Below are 23272 nucleotides of genomic sequence, written 5' to 3' on the forward strand. Positions count from 1 at the left end.
TTTGGTAAAAAAAATCGCAATAAGCGATTATTGATTGGTTTGCGCAAAAGTTATAGCGTTTAAAAAATAGGGGATAGTTTTATAGCATTTTTGTCATTTATACAGCAATCAGTGCTATTTAAATGCACTGATTCCTGTGTAAATTACACTGGCAGTGAAGGAGTTAACCACTAGGGGGCGAGGAGGGGTTATGTGTGACGTTATGTGTTTTTATTTTATTGTAGGGGGCGTGGCCTGGCGTGTGACGTCACTGATCGTCTTTCCCTATAAAAGGGAACAGACGATCGGTGACAGCCACAGTAGGAAGCAATGGGAGAGGTTTGTTTACACAGACCTCTCCTCGTTCTTCAGCTCTGTGACCTGATCGCGGGACACCAGCGGCAATCAGGTCCACTGGTCTCGCGGCCACGGTCACAGAGCTCAGGACTGGGCAGGGAGCATGCCGCCGCTGGCGCGCTCCCGACCCACAGCTGGGCACTTAACCACATGCTTACTGGGCACTTAAACCCCTCTCCTGCCCAGACCAATTTTCAGCTTTCAGCTGATGCACTTTGAATGACAATTACGCGGTCATACAACACTGTACCCAAATGAAATTTTTATCATTTTTTCCCCACAAATAGAGCTTTCTTTTGGTGGTATTTAATTACAGCTGAGAGTTTTTTATTTTTTGCTAAACAAACAAAAAAAGATGCAAAATAAAAAAAATTAAAAATCATGTTTAATAGTTTGTTATAAAATGTTGAAAACAGGTAATTTTTCTCCTTCATTGAAATGCGCTGATGAGGCGGCGCTGGCGAGCACTGATAGGCGGCGCTGGTGGGCACTGGTGGGCACTGATAGGCACAGTTAAGGCGACACTAATAGGCACAGATAAGGTGGCACCGATAGGCACAAATAAGGCAGTACTGATGGGCACAGATAAGGCGGCACTGATGGGCAAAGTTGGGCACAGATAAGGTGGCACGGATGGGTGGTATGAATGGGCACCGATAGGTACCACTGATAGATGGGACTGATGGGCACTAATAGGTGGCACTGATAGGTGGCTCTGAAAGGGTGGCACAGCACTGTGTGTGCGAGGCATATTGTGGGCACTGATGGGTGGCACTGTGGGCACTGATGGGTGGCACTATGGGCACTGATGGGTGGCACTATGGGCACTGATGGGTGTCACTTTTTGCCATATTTTATATAGCACTGGCAAGGGGGCAGGTGGGCACTGATGAGCTGTCCCCAGCTCGCCGATCGGCTTTTTGAGAACGGGGTGACTAGGGTGTGCCTAGGCACACCCGGCATAACCTGTGCGCACGCCTATGACAGTGACAGTGCATATTTTTAGCACTGATCACCGTATTAGCGTCATTGGTTTCCAAAAATGTGTCAAGTGTCATTCAGGTGTCTGTTTTTTGTTTTTATTGTTGCAAAATATCACAGTCCTGCGTCGCTGCTCTAAGTTGCTGATCAGTGCCATTACTAGTAAAAATAAATAAGTGAAAATTCCATAAATCTATCCCATAGTTTGTAGACGCTATAATGTTTCCACAAACTAATCAACATACACTTATTAGGATTTTTTTTTTTACTAAAAATATGCAGCAGAATACATCTTGACCTAAATTGATGAGATATTTGATTTTGCAATTTTTTTATTTAATAGGTTTTATAGCAGACAGTAAAAAATTGATGAAGATATTTGATTTTCCAATTTTTTAAATCAATAGGTTTTGTAGCAGAAAGGAAAAAAATATTGTTTTTGTTTTTTTAATTGTCCGTAATGCGCAAAAAATAAAAGTAAGTAAGGCATGGATCCTATAATCCTGCAATGCAGGGACCTTCCCTAGTAAAAGCACCTCCCCCACAGTGAGAAAGCACATGTTAGGAACACATTTAACCCCTTGATCGCCCGGGATATTAAACCCTTCCCAGCCAGTGTCATTAGTACAGTCACAGTGCATATTTTTTTTTTAGCACTGATCGCTGTATTGATGTCTCTGGTCACCAAAAAAGTGTCAGAATGTCCACTGCAATATCGCAGTCCCGCTATAAGTCACTGCTCGCCGCTTTTACTAGTAAAAAAAAACAAGACGCTATAACTTTTGCGCAAACCAAGCAATATATGCTTATTTTTTTTTGTTTCGTTTTTTATATAGCAGAAAGAAAAAAATATAGTTTTTATTTTTTTTTCAAAATCGTTGCTCTTTTTTTGTTTATAGCGCAAGAAATCAAAAAACAATATGCGCTTATTGTTTTTTTGTTGTGTTTTTTTTTTGACCAAAATGATGTAGAAGAATACAAATTAACTACATTAATAAAGAACTCAATTTATGAAGAAATTTTATTATTTTTTACATTTAAAAAAATACAGTAAAAATTTTTTTTTTTTTTTCAAAATTGTCGCTCTTTTTTTGTTTATAACGCAAAAAAATAAAAACGGCAGACGTGATCAACTACCACCAAAAGAAAGCTCTATTTGTGGGGAGAAAAAAGACATACATTTTATTTGGGTACAATGTCGCAATTGTCAGTTAAAGTAACGCGGTGCCGTATAGCAAAAAATGCCCTGGTCATGAAGGGGGGGGGTAAATCTTCCAAAAGGTCAAGCGGTTAAATAGCCATCTGTTTTGGACATTGGATATATTGTATATTGTGTTTGCGTTGCTCTATAAGTAGGGAATTCCACAACCCCAAAGAGAACTTTTTTTCACTTCCCCTAAATAATAATATTAATAATAATAACACGACTTTCATAATTTTTGTCAACATTTTGACATTTCTTGAAATGTGGAAGAGGAGGTGACCTTTAAAGAGGAACAATCCTGTGTGTGCATGACCATGCTGGGGACAATCCACATAGGTACAGCCTAAGGGCTCCTTCCCATGTGATTGGACCAGATGTTGTATCACACGCTCACCAACGGCTTTAACCCCTTGGACCTTGCACTAGTGTGACGCAACATTGCACACGGCTGCACAGAGCTTGCAGAGCAACCCCATTCACATGCGCGATGGGGGATATCATTCCTGCTGCAACATATGCATATAGTGTTGAGACAAATTAATTATTTATCACCAACGGGGGGGGGGGGGGGGGCTTACAATGATCAGCTTTTATTCATGTAAAACGTTTATCCCAAATGGAGCAACACCAGCGGCCGGTGCTCAATTTTTTTTGTTTTGGCGGCAAACAAACCTGACCTTCTCACTTCCACCGCCTCTATGGCTCGATCGCCCGATCGATCACTGCTTCACTCACCGTTGTCTGCCAGGCTGCCTGCCAGCGCCTCACTTACCTCATCCAGGTCACGTCTTTCCCCTGCATCTCCTCCCGCTAATATCAAACAAGTGGTTGGGCTCGGGGCGCAATGCTCTGAACCACGAGCCCACCCCTCTCCAAATCCAATTAGGGCCTCCGGCTCTAATCATGTGCTTAAAAAAAATCAATGCATCCCCCCACATGGAGATTAGGGGTCCGGGTGCATGGATTAGGGGGGCGGTGCCCCTGCCCCCCCCTCCCCCTCTTATTAGCGGTCCCCACTAAACAACACTGTTTGCTGTAACTGCATAGAAAGGGTTGGCTGGAGTTTGGCTTCAACTTGTTAGCCCTTGTACACACGGTCAGACATTCCGATGGACAATGTCCGATAGGACCGTGTTGTCAGATAATCCGACAGTGTGTGGGCTCCATCGGACTGTTTCCGTCGGAGTATCCGACGGACCAAGTTTTCCAGCTGGACTATAAAATTTTCCAACAACGTGATCCGATCGGACTTTGTCCGATCGTGTGTAGAGAATTCCGATCGGACAAAGTGCCACGCATGCTCAGATCAAATTCCTAGACCAAAGCTATTGGCTACTAGCCTGAACGTAGTCCCGTCCTAACGAAATAACGCCATCACGTTAATTACGATCGGATTTTCTGACAACTTTGTTCGACTGTGTGTATGCAACAGTTTCGGACAAAATCTGACGGATTTGGTTGTCGGAATGTCCGACCATATATACAAGGGCTTAGTGTATCTAAATCTGCTAGTACACCTAACACGCCCCTCATCCAGATTAACCACTTAAGGAACGAGCCTCTTTTTCAGATCATGTGTTTTTTTGCTAGAAAATTACTTAGAACCCCCAAACATTATATATATGTGCTTTTTTTTCTAACACCCTAGAGAATAAAATGGTGGTCATTGTAATACTTTTTTTTTCACACCGTATTTGCGCAGCGGTCTTACAAGCGCACTTTTTTGGGAAAAAAAAATCACCTTTTTGAATTAAAAAATAAGACAGCAGTAAAATTAGCCCAATTTTTGTCATATTGTGAAAGATAATGTTACGCCGAGTAAATTGATACCCAACATGTCACGCTTCAAAATTGCGCCCGCTCATGGAATGGCGTCAAACTTTTACCCTCAAAAATCTCCATAGGCAACATTTAAAACATTCTACAGGTTGCATTTTTTGCGTTACAGAGGAGGTCTAGGGCTAGAATTATTGCTCTCGCTCTGCCGATCGTGGCCTCACATGTGTGGTTTGCGAAAGAGGGAAGGGGGCTCTCAGTGGATCAAAAGATTCTAGTGTGGTGGTCTCATCCCTGATACATTTTGAACAAAAAAATCCCCCTATATAAATGGGATTATAAGTGACCACCAACACCACACACAAATCAAAAACATAAATATTTTATTAACAAATACAAAACAAAAGATACACATAAAAACATTAAAACCAGAGGGACCACTAAGCAAACAGTGTCCCAATGGTGTAGCAAAATGTTATAAACACATAATTACATAAAAAAAAAACAACCAATAAATATTAATCATACTCATCCCTTGTGGGGTGTGGGGTCATTGGTTGTTTTTTTTAATGTAATTATGCGTTTATAACATTTTGCTACACCATTGGGACACTGTTTGCTTAGTGGTCCCTCTGGTTTTAATGTATTTATGTGTATCTTTTGTTTTATATTTGTTAATAAAATATTCATGTTTTTGATTTGTGTGTGGTGTTGGTGGTCACTTATAATCCCATTTACATAGGGGGATTTTTTTGTTCACATGTGTGGTTTGACTACCGTTTTCATATGCAGGCGCTACTCACATATGCATTCGCTTCTGCGCACAAGCTCAATGGGACGGGTGTTTAAAAAAATAAATAAAAATTTTACTTGATTTTATTTATTTTTACACTGTTTTTAAAAAAAATAATTGGATCACTTTTATTCCTATTACAAGGAATGTAAACATCCCTTGTAATAGAAAAAAGCATGACAGGTCCTCTTAAATATTAGATCTGGGGTCAAAAATTCCTCAGATCTCATATTTGGACTTAAATGTAATAAAAAAAAAAATAATTAAAAAAAAAATGTCATTTGCAAAAATGACATTGAAAAATGTGCCTTTAAGAGGTATGGGCGGAAGTGACGTTTTTGAAGTCGCTTCCGCCCTGCTATGGTATGGAGATGGGTGGGGGCCATCTTAGCCTCACTCGTCTCCATACCACAGAGAAGGCAGGTCCTGATCGCCTCTGCCACTTGCCGAAGCTGTCCGCTAAGCGGCGGAGGGCGCGGGAGATCGGTGGGAGGGGGACTGTCACCTCTCCCACCGCCGATAACGGTGATCTCATGGCGAACCCTCCGCAGAGACCACCATTATCGTACACACGACCAGTGCCTGAAGAGATGGATATCTCGGTTGTGGCAGCAGCTGCTGCCGTTACGGAGATATCTCTCTTCAAAAAATGGACGTACGTCGTCGTGCGCTGGCCGTAAAGTGGTTAACAATGCTGGTGTCCAAAACTGTCTCTGTTGCTCCTCCTTCATCCAGAGTGGGGGGCGTTCTAATACAGGAGGTGTGTTACTGGGCAGATCACCAAGTGAAAACAGAAAAAAAGGCCTAAAAAAGAAAATAAATGCAGCCACCATATCTAATGATTGGTAAGCTGCAATATATTACAGCTTAGACGAGCTTCTGTATACTTCTCTGAAATTTGGGACTGTAAAAAAGCAGAAGTGCTATTGCAGCTCTTGCTAACCGCACTAGCTGGGGTTTTGGGTGTAAACAGTAAAATTGCAGTAAGTGTTAACCACAGTTTATGGAAATATGAAGAACAAGCTGCTGAACTGCTTAGTACATTTTAAATTGTTGACATTGCTATAGTATTTATTACCCAAAAATGGAGAAGCGATACAATGGATGAGCAAGAATTGGCTGCACGCTCGATGAAAGTACAGAAAATTAAAAGAATTTCCTTCTGGGGTTTTGTATTGCAGCAAAAGAGTCCAAAAATGATTATAAAAAAATGTTTATTACAAAAATAATTTACAGAAGCATAGCTGGCATACATACATAATATGCATATTAATACAGCTGTACAGAGTGACTGCACACAGCAGGAGCCTGTCAGCAAGTTCCAGCCAGTGATTCACAGCTGGGACCTGCTGATCAGCTGTGTGCAATCACAGCCCAGAGCTCTGTGCTGGCAAACAGCACAGAGCTCTCTACAGAGGCAAAGCAGAGATAAGAAACGTAGAGATCTCCTAGTAAAAGCAGCATACTTCACACACATCGCATGACAATGTTCCCCATGTTTTCCAATGATAACCATTCATATTTCTGCAACCTAAAGTTGCAGCAACTTTCATGCACTACTTTGATACGACTTTCATGCAACTTGAAGGCCATAGACCTCAATGTTAACCACTTCAATACCAGGCACTTAAACACCTTCCTGCCCAGACCAATTTTGAGCTTTCAGCGCTGTCGCACTTTGAATGACAATTGTGCGGTCATGATACACTGTACCCAAATGAAATTTTTATCATTTTTTTCCCACAAATAGAGCTTTCTTTTGGTGGTATTTGATCACCTCTACGGTTTTTATTTTTTGCGCTACAAATAAAAAAATACCTAAAATTTTGAAAAAAAAAATGTTTTTTTTGTTTCAGTTTCAAAACTTTGTAAATAAGTATGTTTTCTCCTTCACTGATGGGCACTGATGGGGCTACACTGATGGGCACTGATGGGCACCAATGATGTGGCACCAGTGAAGTGGCACTGATGAGGTGGCATTGATGCACACTGATAGGCGGCACTGACGGGCAGCACGGATGGGCGACACGGATGGGCGACACGGATGGGCGACACGGATGGACACTGATAGGTGGCACAAATTGGCACTGATAGCTGGCACAGATGGGCATGGATAGGCAGCACAGATGGGCATGGATAGCCGGCACAGATGGGCATGGATAGGCGGCACAGATGGGCATGGGTGGGCACTGATAGGCAGCACAGGTGGGCACTGATAGGCGGCACAGGTGGGCACTGATAGGCGGCACAGGTGGGCACTCATAGGCAGCATTGGTGTTATAATGTACTAATGGATGCCAATCAGTGCCAAACAATAATGCATGCCAATCAGTGATGCCCATTGTGGGCACTGATTGGCATCCATTATGGGCACTGATTGGCATCCATTGTGCTGACTGGCATCCCTGGTGGTCTAGGGAGGATTACCTTTTGCTTAGCATCCCTGGTGGTCTGGTGGCGTCCCTGGTGGTCCAGTGTGGGCATCCTTGGGGGGGCTGTGCTGATAATCGATCAGCACAGACCCCCCCCTGTCAGAGGAGAAGCCGATCGTCTCTCCTCTACTCGCGTCTGACAGACGCGAGTGAGGAAAAGCCGATCACCGGCTCTTCCTATTTACACTGTGATCAGCCGTGATTGGACACGGCTGATCACGTGGTAAAGAGTCTCCGTCGGAGACTCTTTACCGAGATCGTAGTTGCTGGGTGTCAGACTGACACCCCGCAACAACGATCGCCGCGCAGCGGCTCATAATCCTGATCACGTCATATGACGTCCGATCAGGGTTATGAAACCACTTTGCCACCGTCAATTTGTAATAGGGCGGGCGGCAAGTGGTTAACCAGTGTTGGTCATCTTACTTTAAAAAAGTAATTCGTTAAGTTAGAAATTACATCTCCCAAAAAGTAATTGCGTTAGTAACTTGGTTACTACATTGGAAAAGTAATTAGTTACTCAGCAAAGTGACTGACTTTTTTTTTTTTATATTCTATAGACGGGACTAGTGAGGGAAGTGAATTCCGCAACCTCCATCAGCAAGATTGACACCTCGCTAGCCCCGTCGCCTGGTATGGATTTAAAGGGGAACCCATACGCTGAAAAACAGCATGGGGTCCCCCCAAAGTCCATACCAGACCCTTATCTGAGCACGCAGCCCTCAACAAGGCCCTCTTCCCGACAACCCTGGATGTTGGTTGTCGGGGCCTGGGGGCTTATCAGAATCCGGGAGCCCCCTTTAATAAGGGGGCCCCCAGATTTAGGCCCCCTACCCTATGTGAATGAGTATGGGGTATGATGTACCCCTACTCATTCAGCTGGGGAAAAAAGTGTTAATAATTCCTATATAAGTGATCACGCAGCGCTCACACGGCATTACAGTGGGAGAGAGCGTTGTATCAACATTGGAAGAAGAAGGAAGAAAGAAGAGAGAAGAGGGAAGAAGGATGGAGGAGACCGGCTCCTCCGCTAGTAAAAGAGCTGCAAGAAGATAGCGGAGGAGCCCAGAAGAAGAACCGGAGAGAGCGGGAGAAGAGGCCGGACACTGGGAGAAGAGGCAGAAAAGAGCGGAGAAGTCGCAAGAAGACCCCCGAAGATGGAAGAAGACCCCCAGAGCTGATTAATAAATTACTTTAAGAACCTGTGTTGTGTTTTTTCTATTAACACTTTTTTTTTCCCCAGGTGAATGGGTAGGGGTACATCGTACCCCATACTCATTCACATAGGGTAGGGGGACGGAATCTGGAGGCCCCCTTATTAAAGATTCCCGGATTCTGATAAGCCCCCCGCCCGCAGACCTTGACAACCAACGGCCAGGGTTATCGGGAAGAGTCCCTTGTCCTCATTAACATGGGGACAATGTGCTTTGGGGTGGGGGGGCGCAAAGCACCCCCCTGGCCGGTAAGGCTCAGGAGGGGGGGAGACGCTTGCTCGTCCCCACCCCCTTTCCTGACCGGCCGGGCTGCGTGCTTGGATAAGGGTCTGGTATGGACTTTGGGGGGACCCCCACTCCATTTTTTCAGCCTAGGGATTCCCCTTTAAATCCATACCAGGCGATGGGACTAGCGAGGTGTCAATCTTGCTGATGGAGGCAGTGACATTCACTTCCCTCGCTAGTCCCGTCTACCTGGTCTTGGGCGGTAGATGTAATAGCGGTAACGCCGGCCAAGTAATGGGAACAGCATTACCATGAGGGGAAGATTAATCAGTTAGATTACTCGTTACCCTCTAAAGTAACTGCGTTACGTAACTCCGTTTATTTTAACTGAGTTATTTACATCACTGATGTTAACCCTCAAAATTTGCATGAAAATCATACCTGGATGTTATACAGTGGAACGAGTAACGCGTTTAACGAGCGTTTTGATAGACGAGCAATTTTTTTTTAAATTCGGACTCGGTTTGCGAGAGTTGTCTCGCAAAATGAGCAGGATTTAAGCTAATGGGCAGTGCAGTACCGCATTTGGCCAGAGGTGCGAGGACACTCGGAATGGTTCGGAGCCATTTGGAAATACTCTGAATGAGTTCATGAGTTCAGCTGAGCTGTCCCCGACTATTTCCGAGGCTCTTTGCCCCCCCCCCCACCTTTGGCCACATGTGGTATTGCGTGTAATAGAAGTCAATGCGGAACGGATTATCTTTGTTTCTATTGACTTCTATGGGGAAACTCGCTTTGATATACTTTGGATTACAAGCATTCTCCTGGAAGGGATTATGCTCGTAATCCAAGGTTCCACTGTACATTGCAACAGTTGTCCATTATCACTGGTCAAAGCAAAAGTCATATCCAAGTTACACCCATCCACAGTTGTGTCAAAGTTGCACTCCGAAAGGCAGCTTTGGAGTCCTAGAAGTGTGAATGTAGCCCTAAATTGAATTTGTGTACAGTGTTGCATAAAGTAGCTCAGTGCCAAATGGCAAATAATGGCCTGGTCATGAAGGGGGTAAAACCTTTCTGGAGCTCAAGTGGTTAATCGGCCACAGCTCAAGGAACACTTAGCAATAGGGATGAGCTTGGTGTTCGAGTCGAACGCATTCGGCGAAGCCAGAACTCTGTGGGACGTTCGTGTCAAATTCGTGTGGCGCTCACGGCCCACAATGCACTGCGCCATCGCAGTGCATTGCTGGCTCATGATTGGCCAAACATGCACTGTGACCCCGCATGCTTGGCCCATCAGCGCCAGCAGCGAGGAGAGACATAATTGGCCACATGCAGGATGCCTGTGGCCAATTATAACTCTGGGGTTTAGTACACGCCCCACACTATATAAGGCTGCCAGTGCGGTGGCCTTGTGTAGTGTGTTCCGGTGTGCAGGGAAAGAGCTAGATAGGCAGGGACAGTGTGTTCTTTTCTCAGGCATCTGCAGGAGTTAGTGGGTGTTGTGTGCCTCCAGCGCAGTATACACTTGTATCTACCCTTTATTGCTGTTGTTCTCTAATACAGCCATCTGCAGGAGTTAGTGGGTGTTTTGTGCCTCCAGCACAGCACAATATACACCTGTATCTACCCTTTGTTGCTGGTGTTCTCTCATAGAGGCATCGGCAGTAGTTAGTGGGTGTTGTGTGCCTCCAGCACAGTATACACCTGTATCTACCCTTTATTGCTGGTGTTCTTTAATACAGGCATCTGCAGGAGTTAGTGGGTGTTGTGTGCCTCCAGCACAATATACATTACCCAATTGCTGGTTTTCCCATCTCCCTGCAGGCCATTACTATGTCTGGAAGCCCAACAAGGAGAGGCAGACAGTCATGAGCCAATAAAAGGGGGCAAGCCGGCTCTGTGTCTAGAGACAACAATGCTGGTCGTGGACGCGGTACATCGTCATCAGCACGTGGCCATGGGACACGCTTATCCTTATTTTTCGGCAGCTGGACGTGTTGAGCTGCATCATGCCGAAGGCTTGGTAGAGTGGATGACCAAGCTCTCTTCATCCTCCTCATCCTCTCTCACCCAGGCTCAGGATACTAGCAAAGCAGCTGCCAGTGGATGCCTGATAGGAGAGAAGAGGAGGAGGAGGCACATCTCCATCGAGGCAGGATGCCCTCCAGGGGCAAGCTTAGGGTCAGCACACCGACTGAATCACACCGCAGAGCTCCGCCTGTGCAGGGTGCTGCCTCTGCGCGTTATTCAAAAAGTTCTTTGGTGTGGGCCTTTTTTGAGACGAGTGCATCAGATCGCACCGCTGCTATTTGCAACATATGTCTCAAGCGTATCTCGCGTGGCCAAAACATCAGCCGCTTGGGCACCAAATGCTTGACCAGACATATGTTGACCTACCATGCAGTTCGTTGGCAAGCGTACCTTAAAGACCCACACCAAAGAACAAAGTGGACCTCTCCTTGCTCCTCATCAGCTGGGATCTCCAACCCCACTAGACCTTCAGTCCTCTCGGAAACCTGCACTGAGAGGAATGAAGGTGTAGAATTAGGTGTGTCACAGCCAAATACTTGCGGGCACTCTGCTAGCAGTACACCCACGTCCAATTGTAGCAGGCAAATTTCCCTGCCCCAGCTGCTGGACCGTCGAAAGAAGTTCACTCCCAGCCATCCACATGCCCAGCGGTGGAATGCTAGCTTGGCTAAATTGCTAGCACTTCAACTGCTGCCTTTTCAGTTGGTAGACTCGGCCCCCTTCCGTGAGTTTGTGTAATGTGCACAAGTTCAGTGGCAGGTCCCCAAGTTCAGTGGCAGGTCCCCAAACGCCACTTTTTCTCACAGAAGGCGATTCCGGCTCTCTACCGGCATGTGGAAGGCAATGTCCTTGCCCCGCTGGACAGGGCGGTCAGCGGTAAGGTGCATATTACCGCTGACTCATGGTCCAGCAGGCATGGACAGGGGCATTGCCTATCTTTCACGGCCCATTGGGTCACTGTTCTGGCAGCTGGGAAGGATGCAGGACAAGGTGCAGTAGTGTTGGAGGTTGTTCCGCCACCACGCCTCCAAAATGCTACTACTGGTTGTGGCACACCTCTCTCCTCAACCCCCTCCTCTTCTTCTTCTTCCATGGCCTCTTCCAGTGCTCTGTCCTTGGAACCAGTGGTGCTCCGTAGGCGTTAAAGGGGCTACGCAAGTACGCAGGCAAAAAGATGCCATGCCGCACTTGCGCTGGTTTGTTTGGGGGACAGGAGCCACACTGGGGCAGATAGTTTGTCAGTTCTGCAGGGGCAGGCCAAGAGGTGGTTGACGCCACGCCAGCTTAAGCCAGGAATGGTGGTTTGTGACAATGGCACCAACCTCCTCCCCGCCCTCTGACAGGGACAACTGACCCATGTGCCTTGTGTGGCTCACGTCCTTAACCTGGTGGTGCAGCGGTTCTTGGGCAAGTACCCGGGCTTACAGGATGTCCTGAGGCAGGCCAGGAAAGTCTGTGTGCATTTCCGCCGATCATTCAATGCCTGTGCTCGGCTGGCTGAGCTCCAGAAGGAGTTGAACCTGCCCAAGAACCGCCTTATATGTGACATGCCCACCAGGTGGAACTCAACGTTGGCCATGCTGCAGCGGCTGCACACGCAGCAGAGGGCCATCAATGAGTACCTGTGCGACTACGGCACCAGGACAGGGTCAGGGGAGCTTGTTTTTTTCTCACCACACCAGTGGGGCATGATCAGGGATGCATGCACTGTCCTGTCACCATTTGAGGAGGCCACAAGGATGGTGAGCAGTGACAGTGCATGCATCAGTGACACTGTACCTCTTGTCCACCTGTTGGAGCATATGCTGCATGGAATAATGGGCAGGGCACTTGAGGCAGAACAGAGGCAGGAAGAGGAGGACTTCCTTGCCTCTCAAGGCCCCCTTTATCCAGACAGTGTTCCTGCTGTCCCACACATCACACAGGAAGAGGAGGAGGAGGAGGATTGTGTCAGCATGGAGGTGGAGCCTAGCACTCAGTATCAGCAGCAGCAGTCTTTTAGGGATGATTTACATTCCCAAGAAACCTGTGGATTTCTACGTGGCTGGGAGGAGGTGGCTGCAGATCATGTTGTCCTTAGTGATCCAGAGGACTCCGGACCGAATGCCTCAGCTAACCTACGCTGCATGGCCTCCCTGATCCTGCAAAGCCTGCGGAAGGATCCTCATATTCTTCGGATCAAGGAGAGGGACCATTACTGGCTGGCCACTCTCCTTGATCCACGGTACAAGGGTAAGGTTGCAGACTTTATCTTGCTGTCGCAGAGGTAGCAGAGGATGGGACATCTCCGTGAGGCCTTGCAGAAAGGTCTGTGCAACGCATTCCCAGAGACTGGGAGGTTACAAACTCCTGGTCCTGGACAACGTGTTGCTGAGGTATCGGTCAGTCACAGAAGGAGCGGTGGAGAAGGTGGCCATCTGACCGATGTATTCAGTCAATTTTTTAGCCCGCAGGCCCAAGGTATGATCGGTTCCAGCAACCATCGCTAGTATCTGATTTACATGGTGCAGGTATACCTAGGGGCAAGATCAGACTTGGACACCTTTCCCACTGAAAATCCTCTGGCTTACTGGGTCTTGAGGATGGTTCACTGGCCAGAGCTTGCACAGTATGCAATTGAGCTACTGGCCTGTCCTGCATCCAGCATTCTTTTTCGGAACGCACCTTTAGTGCTGCTGGTGGCTTTGTAACTGATCACAGGGTGCGCCTGTCCACCGACTCGGTTGATCGACTGACCTTCATAAAGATGAATCAGTCTTGGATCACCGCCAGCTACCAAGCACCTGAAGCTGATGTAACCAAATAATTTTTTTTTAAGAGTCACATCCATTCAAGACTGCCTATGCTGATGCTGAGTGACTGTACTGTTATGTTGAATGACTATTCTCTTCCTCAATGATCCCGCTGATATCTTGGAAGAACATTTTTGGTTCTGTTTGATGCCACCAGCCCAATTTTTCAGCCCCTGTTTAACAGGGGCGTGTAATTACAATTTTTGATGCAATGCTTTGCAGCAGGGCTCGTTCCTGCACTCCAAATAGAGTATAAGGGAGAGGTTGCAGTGTCGTGGCACCAGAACCAGTGCCTAAGGCCCAATTTTTCAGCCTCTGTTTAACAGGGGCATGTAATACAATTTTTGATGCAATGCTTTGCAGCAGGGCTCATTCCTGCACTCCATCTAGAGTATATGGTAGAGGTTGCAGTGTATAGGCCCAATTTATTTTTTCAGCCCCTGTTAAACTAGAGTTTCTGGGAGAGGTTGCAGTGTCGTGGCACCAGCAAGCAGTGCCTAAGGCCCAATTTCTCAGCCCCTGTTTAACAGGGGCATGTAATTACAATTCTTGATATAATATTTCACAGCAGGGCCTGTTCCTGCGCCCACCGAGAGTAACTGTGAGGATTTATAGCGTTGTGGCACCAGAACCACCACCACATCCACCAAAGGCCCAATTTTTCTACCACTGTTCAACAATGGCATGTAATTACAATTCTTGATATAATTGTTCACAGCAGGGCGCTCCAGCGCCCACCAAGAGTCACTTTGAGGGCTTACAGTGTTGTGGCAACACCAACACCTTAGGCCCCCATTTCTGCAGAGAATATAGGACAGGCCTCTACTTTAAAACATCCAACTTACAAACGTCTCCTACTCGCAAATGGAAGGAAACAACAGGAAGTGAGATGAAAAAAGACGGACGGCAAAAAAAATTATACAGGGGTAATAACCCTTCCCACGTTTTCCAAAAAGCTTAAAAATAGATTTTTTGACTGGAGATACACTTTCAAAATGTACCAGTTCAAAATTACAAACAGATTCTACTTAACACAACAAACCTACACAGTCCCTGTCTTGTTTGCACCACCTGTATACTGCTGTTCTGAGTATATAGGGCCTGGGGGCCCCACGCCTTTCCTTTTTTTTATTTGGGTACGGGGTTCTCCTTAATATCCGTACAAGACCCAAAGGGGCTGGTAATGGGCAGGGGGGCTACCCATGCCATTTTTCTCAATGATTTTCATCCATATTGCCGGAAACCAGATATTACATTAAAACCGCAAGCAGTTTTAAATTACTTTTTTTCCGTTAAATGTCATTTTGTGAAGGGACTGTTCTAAACATGGGAAACACGTGCCACTTCACAAGGCATACTATAGACACAATATTTAAAGGAATATTTCACTTTTTTTTTTTCTCACTTTAACCAGTTCCCGACCGGCACACGCCGATGTACGTCGGCAGAATGGCACGGGCAGACATATTGGCGTACAGGTACGTACAATCTTCAATGCCGCCCTGCCATCGCTAGTGCGCCACCGGCAGCACGCTCGCATGGCGGTCGGGACCCCCGTGAGTTTGGTCGCAGGTCCCGCGGACTCGATCGCCGCGGGCATACCCGCGATCGTCTCACGGGACGGCTGAATGGAGGAAATGCTGTGTAAACAGCATTTCCCCATTCTGCCTAGCAACTAGTGACACTGATCTCTGCTCCATGTGATTGGAGCAGAGATCAGTGTTCACTAAATGAAAGCCCAGCCCCAACACAGTTAGTAACACACCCCTAGGAACACTTAACCCCTACACTGCCACCCACTGGTTAACCCCTTCACTGCCAGTGTCATTTGCACAGGAATCACTGCATTTATATAGCAGTGATTGCTGTATAACTGACAATGGTCCCGATGTGTCCGCCGCAATGTCGCAGTCACAATAAAAATCACTGATCGCCGCCATTACTAGTAAAAAAAATAATAATAAAAAATTATTAATAAAAATGCCATAAAACTATCCCTATTTTCTAAACGCTATAACTTTTGCGCAAACCAATCAATAATCGCAATAATCAAGTTTTTTTTTTTTTTTACCAAAAATATGTAGAAGAATACGAATCGGCCTAAACTGAGGGAAAAATTTTTTTTTTATATATTTTTGGGGGATATTTATTATGACAAAAAGTAAAAAATAATGCGTTTTTTTTTTAAATTGGCACTCTATTTTTGTTTATAGTGCAGGGGTGGATAAATACCACCAAAAGAAAGCTCTATTTGTGGGAAAAAAAGGACGTCAATTTTGTTTGGGAGCCACGTCGCACGACCGCGCAATTGTCAGTTAAAGCGACGCAGTGCCGAATCGCAAAAATTGGTCTGGTCTTTGACCAGCAAAATGGTCCGGTCTGTAAGTGGTTAATCGTCATTAAAATCAGTGCTCCCGAAAAAACTGCAGTTTTTAAAAACAATTTTGGCATTGACCCATGTCCCCTGGGGCAGGAGCCAGGTCCCCAAACCCTTTTTAGGACAATATCTTGCATATTAGCCATTAAAATTAGCACTTTTTATTTCGAACATTCGAGTCCCATAGACTTCAATGGGGTTCTAAAGTTCGCACAAATTTTCGGTCCGTTCGAAAGTTCTGGTGTAAACCGAACCAGGGGGTGTTCGGCTCATCCCTACTTAGCAAACCCTGGGCGAACCCTGGTTGAAAACAGCTGGGTTAGACAGTCAATGTGCTCCATAATATACAAAGAAATACCCAGCAGGGATGGTGGGAGACCCTCAAAATGGTCAAAGTATGAGTTTAGACCCAGGAACTCAGCACAGCTATCCCACCAGTAGAATACCAAACAGAAACTGACAGCCAGCTTGTCTTTCCACCACCTATTAGGTGCTGAAAAATAAGCTTTAAGTGGATTGACCCTTCAGATATATATGATTTGTGCTGGCGATGGTAGATTCGCTTTATGGGCAGATGGTTATCTATATGTGGATGAACTTTGGACTAAGTTCATAAATCTTACTGCACTGCAGATCTGCTTCCTTAGTTGCACCTGGATCCTGATGCTGAGCAAGCGACATCCTCTTTAGGCAAGTTCCGTTTCCTCTGATACAGCCCTTTAACTGGTCCCCATCGGAACCACCGCCAAGGTTGTACACCACGCTAATATGACATAGGAGAAATAAGTTAAACAAAACAAAAGTGACCTAAAGGAAGATGTATTAAAGCAGGCCAACAGTTGACTTGATAAGATTTTGAGATGACCAAATACAGCCAATTCAAGCCGTATTCCAGGGTCACAGCTAATTACCCAGGTAGAATACAAGAGAAGAAGAGGGAAGGGATAAGTCATTGCTTTGATCATGACTATAGTATAACTGAGGTTTACATTACTGCTGCACCAACCACCCAACTCCAATACCTATCCCATCACCATTAAATGAGACCACACCTTTTTGGAGTCATTAGTGGCTGTAGCAGCCCCTTTATTAATCAAAACAAATAATTAACATATCAAAAACCAAACATCAATATAATTATCATTTAACTGATCAAACTGAACTCGTTGGTCTTCTGCCCACCCCATTAACATAACGAGCGACATGCACTGCGGTCGTCTAACTGTAACTAGGCCTCAAGCTGACGTGCTAGCTCAGAGACAACCAACTCTTGACCGCAGTGCACCCATTCACCATCTTCCATATAACCATCGTTATATGGCATCCCAGCAACGAGCCCATATCTCCAATGGGTCCCGCATCAACTTCTCAGTGGGGAGGGGTTATCTTCCTTTACCTGCACGACCAACACCCGCCAACCGCTACGACATCCAGCACCCCTGTGAAAGCAAAAGAAGTTAGAACCCTAAAAAAACCCTATCACCTCTGAACTAACCACCGCCCAACAAACCGTCCTGTAACGTCTTCTGAAACAAGGGAGGGAGGGTGGGAATCTTTTCTCCGCGCCGACTGACGCTGGGGCGGGATGAGCTCACTACTCCCGTACTAAACCCCACCCCCTTAAACTTTTCTAGCCAATCCCTGAGTTTTCCAGTTAACTCTAATCATGCCAGCCCTTTGCCTACCCCGTGGTCCGTCTCCAGGCTGTCCTTTCAGCTGTGTGTATGATCTGAGCTTCCACTCCTAAAGCAAACCAGTGTTTTATCTATGCAGTGCAAAGCAAAAGGTTTGCTTTAATGCCCCCCTACCCAGTAACATTCCAGTTGGAGATAGTAAACAAAGAAAATACCCAGCAATTTCACCCGTGAGACTCCCATTCCTCTTGTGCAGGGGCCTCCAAACTTTCTAAACAAAGGGCCGGTTAATTGTTCTTAAGACTTTATAGAGGCCAGAGCGTGGCAAGTTGGAGTAAAACAATGCCCCATCTTTAGTATTAGGAATAGTGCCCCATCACTGGCTGTGAGTGGGAGGACTTGTGCCCCATCATTGGTATCATTGGGAAGAATAGTGCCCCATCATTGGTGCCAGTGGGAAGAATAGTGCCCCATCATTGGTATCAGTGGGAGGAATAGTGCCCCACCATTGGTGTGAGTGATAGGTATAGTGCCCCATCATTGCTGTGAGTGGGAGGAATAGTGCCCCATCATTGGGGTCAGTGGGAAGAATGGTGCCCCATCACTGGTATCATAGGAGGAATAGTGCCCCATCTTTGGTATTGGGGTGGAATAGTGCCCCATCATTGGTGTGAGTGGGAAGAATAGTGCCCCATCATTGGTGTGAGTGGGAAGAATAGTGCCCCATCATTGGTGTGAGTGAGAGGAATAGTGCCCCATCATTGGTGTGAGTGGGAAGAATAGTGCCCATCATTGGGGTCAGTGGGAGGCATAGTGCCCCATCATTGGGGTCAGTGGGAGGCATAGTGCCCCATCATTGGGGTCAGTGGGAAGAATGGTGCCCCATAATTGGTGTCATAGGAGGAATAGTGCCCCATTTTTAGTATTAGGGGGAGGAATAGTATTAGGGGGAGGTATAGTGCCCCATCATTGGTGTCAGTGGTAGGAATAGTGCCCCATCTTTAGTATTGGAGGGTGGAATAGAGGAATTATTATCTGGCCTGTGGCTACTAAGAAGAGAGTATGGTGCTGGATATGCTGCTGGATAGTTCTGAAGTATTGCTGGTTATTGTGCAAATGTTGGCCTGTATGTAAATGTGATATTTATTCTCCAGGAAATGGCATGCAGGGTGCACAAATATCTAGTAAAGGAATACATTGCACAGATTATGAAGCGGAAGGTGAGCCTTAATCCATTAAACCGGAAGAAAGCTGCTGAAAAAATGAAAGAGGAGTGCAAATTATTCAATTCAGTCGCTGAAGAGATGGTAAGTCACCTCTTGGGGTGCATTACCACAATTTGCCAATATAAAAATATTACTGGGAACCCTTTGTATGATAACTGGGTGTGACTCCACATTTTTTGTCCGCCACATGCACAATCAATATGTTATGGATTGGGGTTGGGAAGCCAGCTGCCGCATAATTCCCCGCTGACATCTGAAAGAAAAAAAGAAAAGAAAATGCCAGAAAAAAGGATAAAAAAACTGCATGCCCCCCCCCCCCCCCAGTCCATGCCAGACCCTTATCGTCTGGTGTGGATTTTAAGGGGAACCTATGCCAAAATTAAAAAAATAACAGCGTGAGGTCCCCCCCAAAATCCATACCAGACCCTTATATAAAACATGCAGCCTGGCTGGCCAGGAAAGGGGGGGGGGCAAGCGATTGCCCCGTCACCCTCCTGAACCGAGCCAGGCCACAACCCCTCATCATTCGGGGGGGGGGGGGGTGAGTGCTTTGGGGCAGAAAAGGCTCTCCCCACCCCAAAGCACCTTGTCCCCATGTTGATGGGGACAAGGGCCTCTTCCCCACAGCCCTAGGCTGTGATTGTGGGGATCTGCGGGCAGGGGGCCTAACGTAATCTGGAAGCCCGCTTTAACAAGTAATATTATCATAATGCAATTTTAAAAGTGTTTTTTTTTGTATCTGCAACTTTTTTTTTTTTTTTAAGAATACCTGGTGATCCAGGTCCTTGATCGGGTACTTCCTGTTGTGGAGGGACAACTACACTCATATATGGCCAAAATTGTGGGCCACCTGGTCATCATAACTATATGAGCTAGCTGGACAGACCATTAATATAGAGTTGCTCCCTCCTACTTTGTGGCTATAACAACCTTCATTCTTCTGGGAAGGCTTTCCACAAGATTTTAGAGTGCGTCTTGGCTTGTGAATTTGTGCCCATTTAGCCAAAAGAGCATTTGTGAGGTCAGGTACTGATGATGGATGAGAAGACCTGTCTCACAATGAGCATTCCAATTCATTCAAAAGGTGTTCAGTAGGGTTGACGTGTACTCTGCACTGCGCTTCTAGTGGCCATCTTGGGAGAGCCTATGTCTGATTGGACATATCACTCTCCCGATTCTTGGGCAGCCATCTTGACCCCGAGATGCAATATATATAGCAAACAAAACCAAAGAAAATTCCCAGCTCAGCTAACCAACCAGCCCGCAGCCAACCAAATCATCCTGTCTAACAGTATGTGTTAAAAACAGGGGTTTCGTTTCCACACATTCGCAAATGCATACGTAAGCTGCAGAAACAATTCATGGCACCCCAGTATTATCTGCAGTCCTAACTCTATACATTTTTGAGAGTCTCCACAGTGGATTACCATGCATAATAATTGATCGATAGAGGGCAGGTGAGCCTGGAGGAAGCCCACCATTCCTTATGCCGCGTACACACGTAGCCGACTATCCGACGGACTTAGTCTGGCCAGACTGTCCGTCGGACTTTCCGAACGAGCTACTTGCCCACACACAGTCCTTTTGCAGACGTCACTGGCCCCGCCACCTGGTATGGACTTAAAGGGGAACCCCAACGCCGAAAAAAATCGGCGTGGGGGTCCCCCCAGGTCCACATCAGACCCTTGTCCGAGCAAACTACCCGGCCAGCCAGGAAAGGGGGGGCGAGCGAGCGCCCCCCCCTGAGCCGTACCAGGCCGCGTGCTCTCAACATGGGGGGTGCCTTGGGGAAGGGGGGCCACGCGGGAAGGGGGGGACTTGACGGACTCGACGAGGCAACATCTGAAGATGAAGAAGAAGAGAAGAACAGAAGGCGGCGGCGGCGACAGAAGACCGGGCCACCGCCTGTAGCGACGTCTCCTTCGCGAGCCCCGCCTACCTGGAGACCCGCTCGAAATGAGCGGACTTTTCTCCGGGCGGGAAAAGTCCGCTCATTTCAAAAGTACAACCGACTGGTACACACACGGCCGGATTGTCCGCCGAAATGCGAGTCCATTGGGAAGATTGGAGTGCAAAACTACTTTCTAAGTCCACCGTACTTTCGGGTCAAAAAAGTATGCCGGAGGCTACACACGTGGGAATTGTCCGGCGGACTTCAGTTTGCCGGACATTTCCACCCGATTGTTTGATCGTGTGTACGTGGCATTAAAGGCACAGGGGCACACTGGACACTCAGCACATAGTACAATGACAGGAAAGGGGTCCAGTGCGTCCCTTCACCAGTATTCCAACAGTACAAACAAATGGTCACTGCCCTCACCTATAACTGTCCTTTGCAGCAAGGAGCACAAGGAGGGGAGATGCATGTCAAACAAAACCAAAGAAAATTCCCAGTTCAACTTACCGACCAGCCAGCAACCAACTGAATTATCCCTTGCTGGTTCATTATGGCGTGCCCTGCAGTGTGGGGAGTATGCAGATAGGTGCAGATACACACTAGGTAGGGAGAGATTAGGGCAGAGAAAGGTTCCTGAGGACAGGGATATGATTGCCCGGAGTACCCTGGGATAATACTTGGAGTTTGCAGAAGAACCCTGTTGAACCTACATCATGAGCACAGCACCCTATCTGGGGGGGTTCATTGTTTTCTACGGTATTACCAGTACCCTTTACTGGAAAGGTAGGTAGCCAACCCTCCTGTACTGGACTCAGGCCCCTTAAGTTTCGCAGGGGGCCCAGGGCAGAGAGACGGGACTTTTTATGTACCTTTGGGTGCAAATTATAATTGCAGCTCCCAGCTTTAAAAAAAAAAATCTGGGGCCCATCAGTTTAGCGGGGGGGGGGGGGGGGGGGGCATTAGGAGGGGAGATGAGTGGGACAAGTAGGGGGCCATTTCATTTTCAGGGTTAGTCGGATCAATCCCCCTTAGCTGTGGCTTTAGAAAATTTTATTCAAGTTATTCTATATTAATCTGCCTGAACTATCAGACTGTATGGGGACCCACTATTTCTAATAGCAGGGGGCGCACATACTTTTGGCAATATAATGTGGCTAATGTATAATATGGAATAAAAACCTAAAAAATACAGCGCTGTTCCTATGTAAACTTAATGTGAAGTAATGAAACAAAAAAAATAAAAAAATAAATAAATTGTGAATTATAAACGCAGCAGCAGCTTTAACCGTGAGATACCCACAATTCAAATAATTATTCCCAAATAAGCTGCGCTATACTGATCCGATAAATGCTATGTGAAGCAAATGAGTGAATAAATAAAGCATGAAATCAAAAAATATTAACAAAGTGCAGACAGGGAAATGCATATACTAATGTTCAAATATTAGTCCATCATCCCATCAACAAAAAACGTTTTGCTTGTAATCTCCAACGTGTTTTAAACACACCACACCGATATAGGAAAAGTGTCATCAGAGTTTGCAGGAAAAAAGAGGACTTCCACCACCAACACTACTGCCGCTTACCAGCTACACTGATCCCATCTCAGAGACCAGATATCGCCAAATCAAAAACGCTTCCTCTGAGTCAGGACTGCATGGAGGGTGTATCCTCTTTAAGCGCTTGGTTCAAATGGTTAGAAGAATCCTACGGCCACACCGCTTATTCCAATGGTTAGAAAAATCCTACGGCCACACCGCTCATTGCCCAGCACATATAATAACGAAAGGAATCGCCATAGTGTGATATAGTCACGAAATTTAATATAATAAAAAAGATTGCACTTACATCAAGTAGAAAAAACTTTGCTTTGTAAAACAAACAAATTCGCCGGCCGGCTTAGTAACGCTGCCCGTCGCTTCCGGGTCCAGCGTAGATCGCGGTGACGTCAGTACGTCGCTCCGCCCTACGCCGTTTCGTTATAGGTAACGTCTTCCAGGGGCACTAGTGAAGACGGAAGACGTTACCTATAACGAAACGGCGTAGGGAGGAGCGACGTACTGACGTCACCGCGATCTACGCTGGACCCGGAAGCGACGGGCAGCGTTACTAAGCCGGCCGGCGAATTTGTTTGTTTTACAAAGCAAAGTTTTTTCTACTTGATGTAAGTGCAATCTTTTTTATTATATTAAATTTCGTGACTATATCACACTATGGCGATTCCTTTCGTTATTATATGTGCTGGGCAATGAGCGGTGTGGCCGTAGGATTTTTCTAACCATTGGAATAAGCGGTGTGGCCGTAGGATTCTTCTAACCATTTGAACCAAGCGCTTAAAGAGGATACACCCT

General features: G+C 46.3%; 1 protein-coding gene across 1 annotated transcript in view; it reads left to right on the forward strand.

Annotated features, from left to right (window-relative positions):
* The window catches only part of EXOC3L4 (exocyst complex component 3 like 4), a 172473-nt gene that overhangs the window by 143989 nt on the left and 5212 nt on the right, over positions 1–23272 (forward strand). The window contains exon 10 of the mRNA XM_077463717.1: positions 18953–19105. Within this exon, the coding sequence (XP_077319843.1) occupies positions 18953–19105 (153 nt within the window). The remainder of the gene's footprint in view (positions 1–18952; positions 19106–23272) is intronic.

Source organism: Lithobates pipiens, unplaced genomic scaffold (assembly GCF_037356315.1).
Source record: "Lithobates pipiens isolate NorthernLeopardFrog02 unplaced genomic scaffold, aLitPip1_a1.2 Scaffold_30, whole genome shotgun sequence".
In the NCBI taxonomy this organism is placed as follows: Eukaryota; Metazoa; Chordata; class Amphibia; order Anura; family Ranidae; genus Lithobates; species Lithobates pipiens.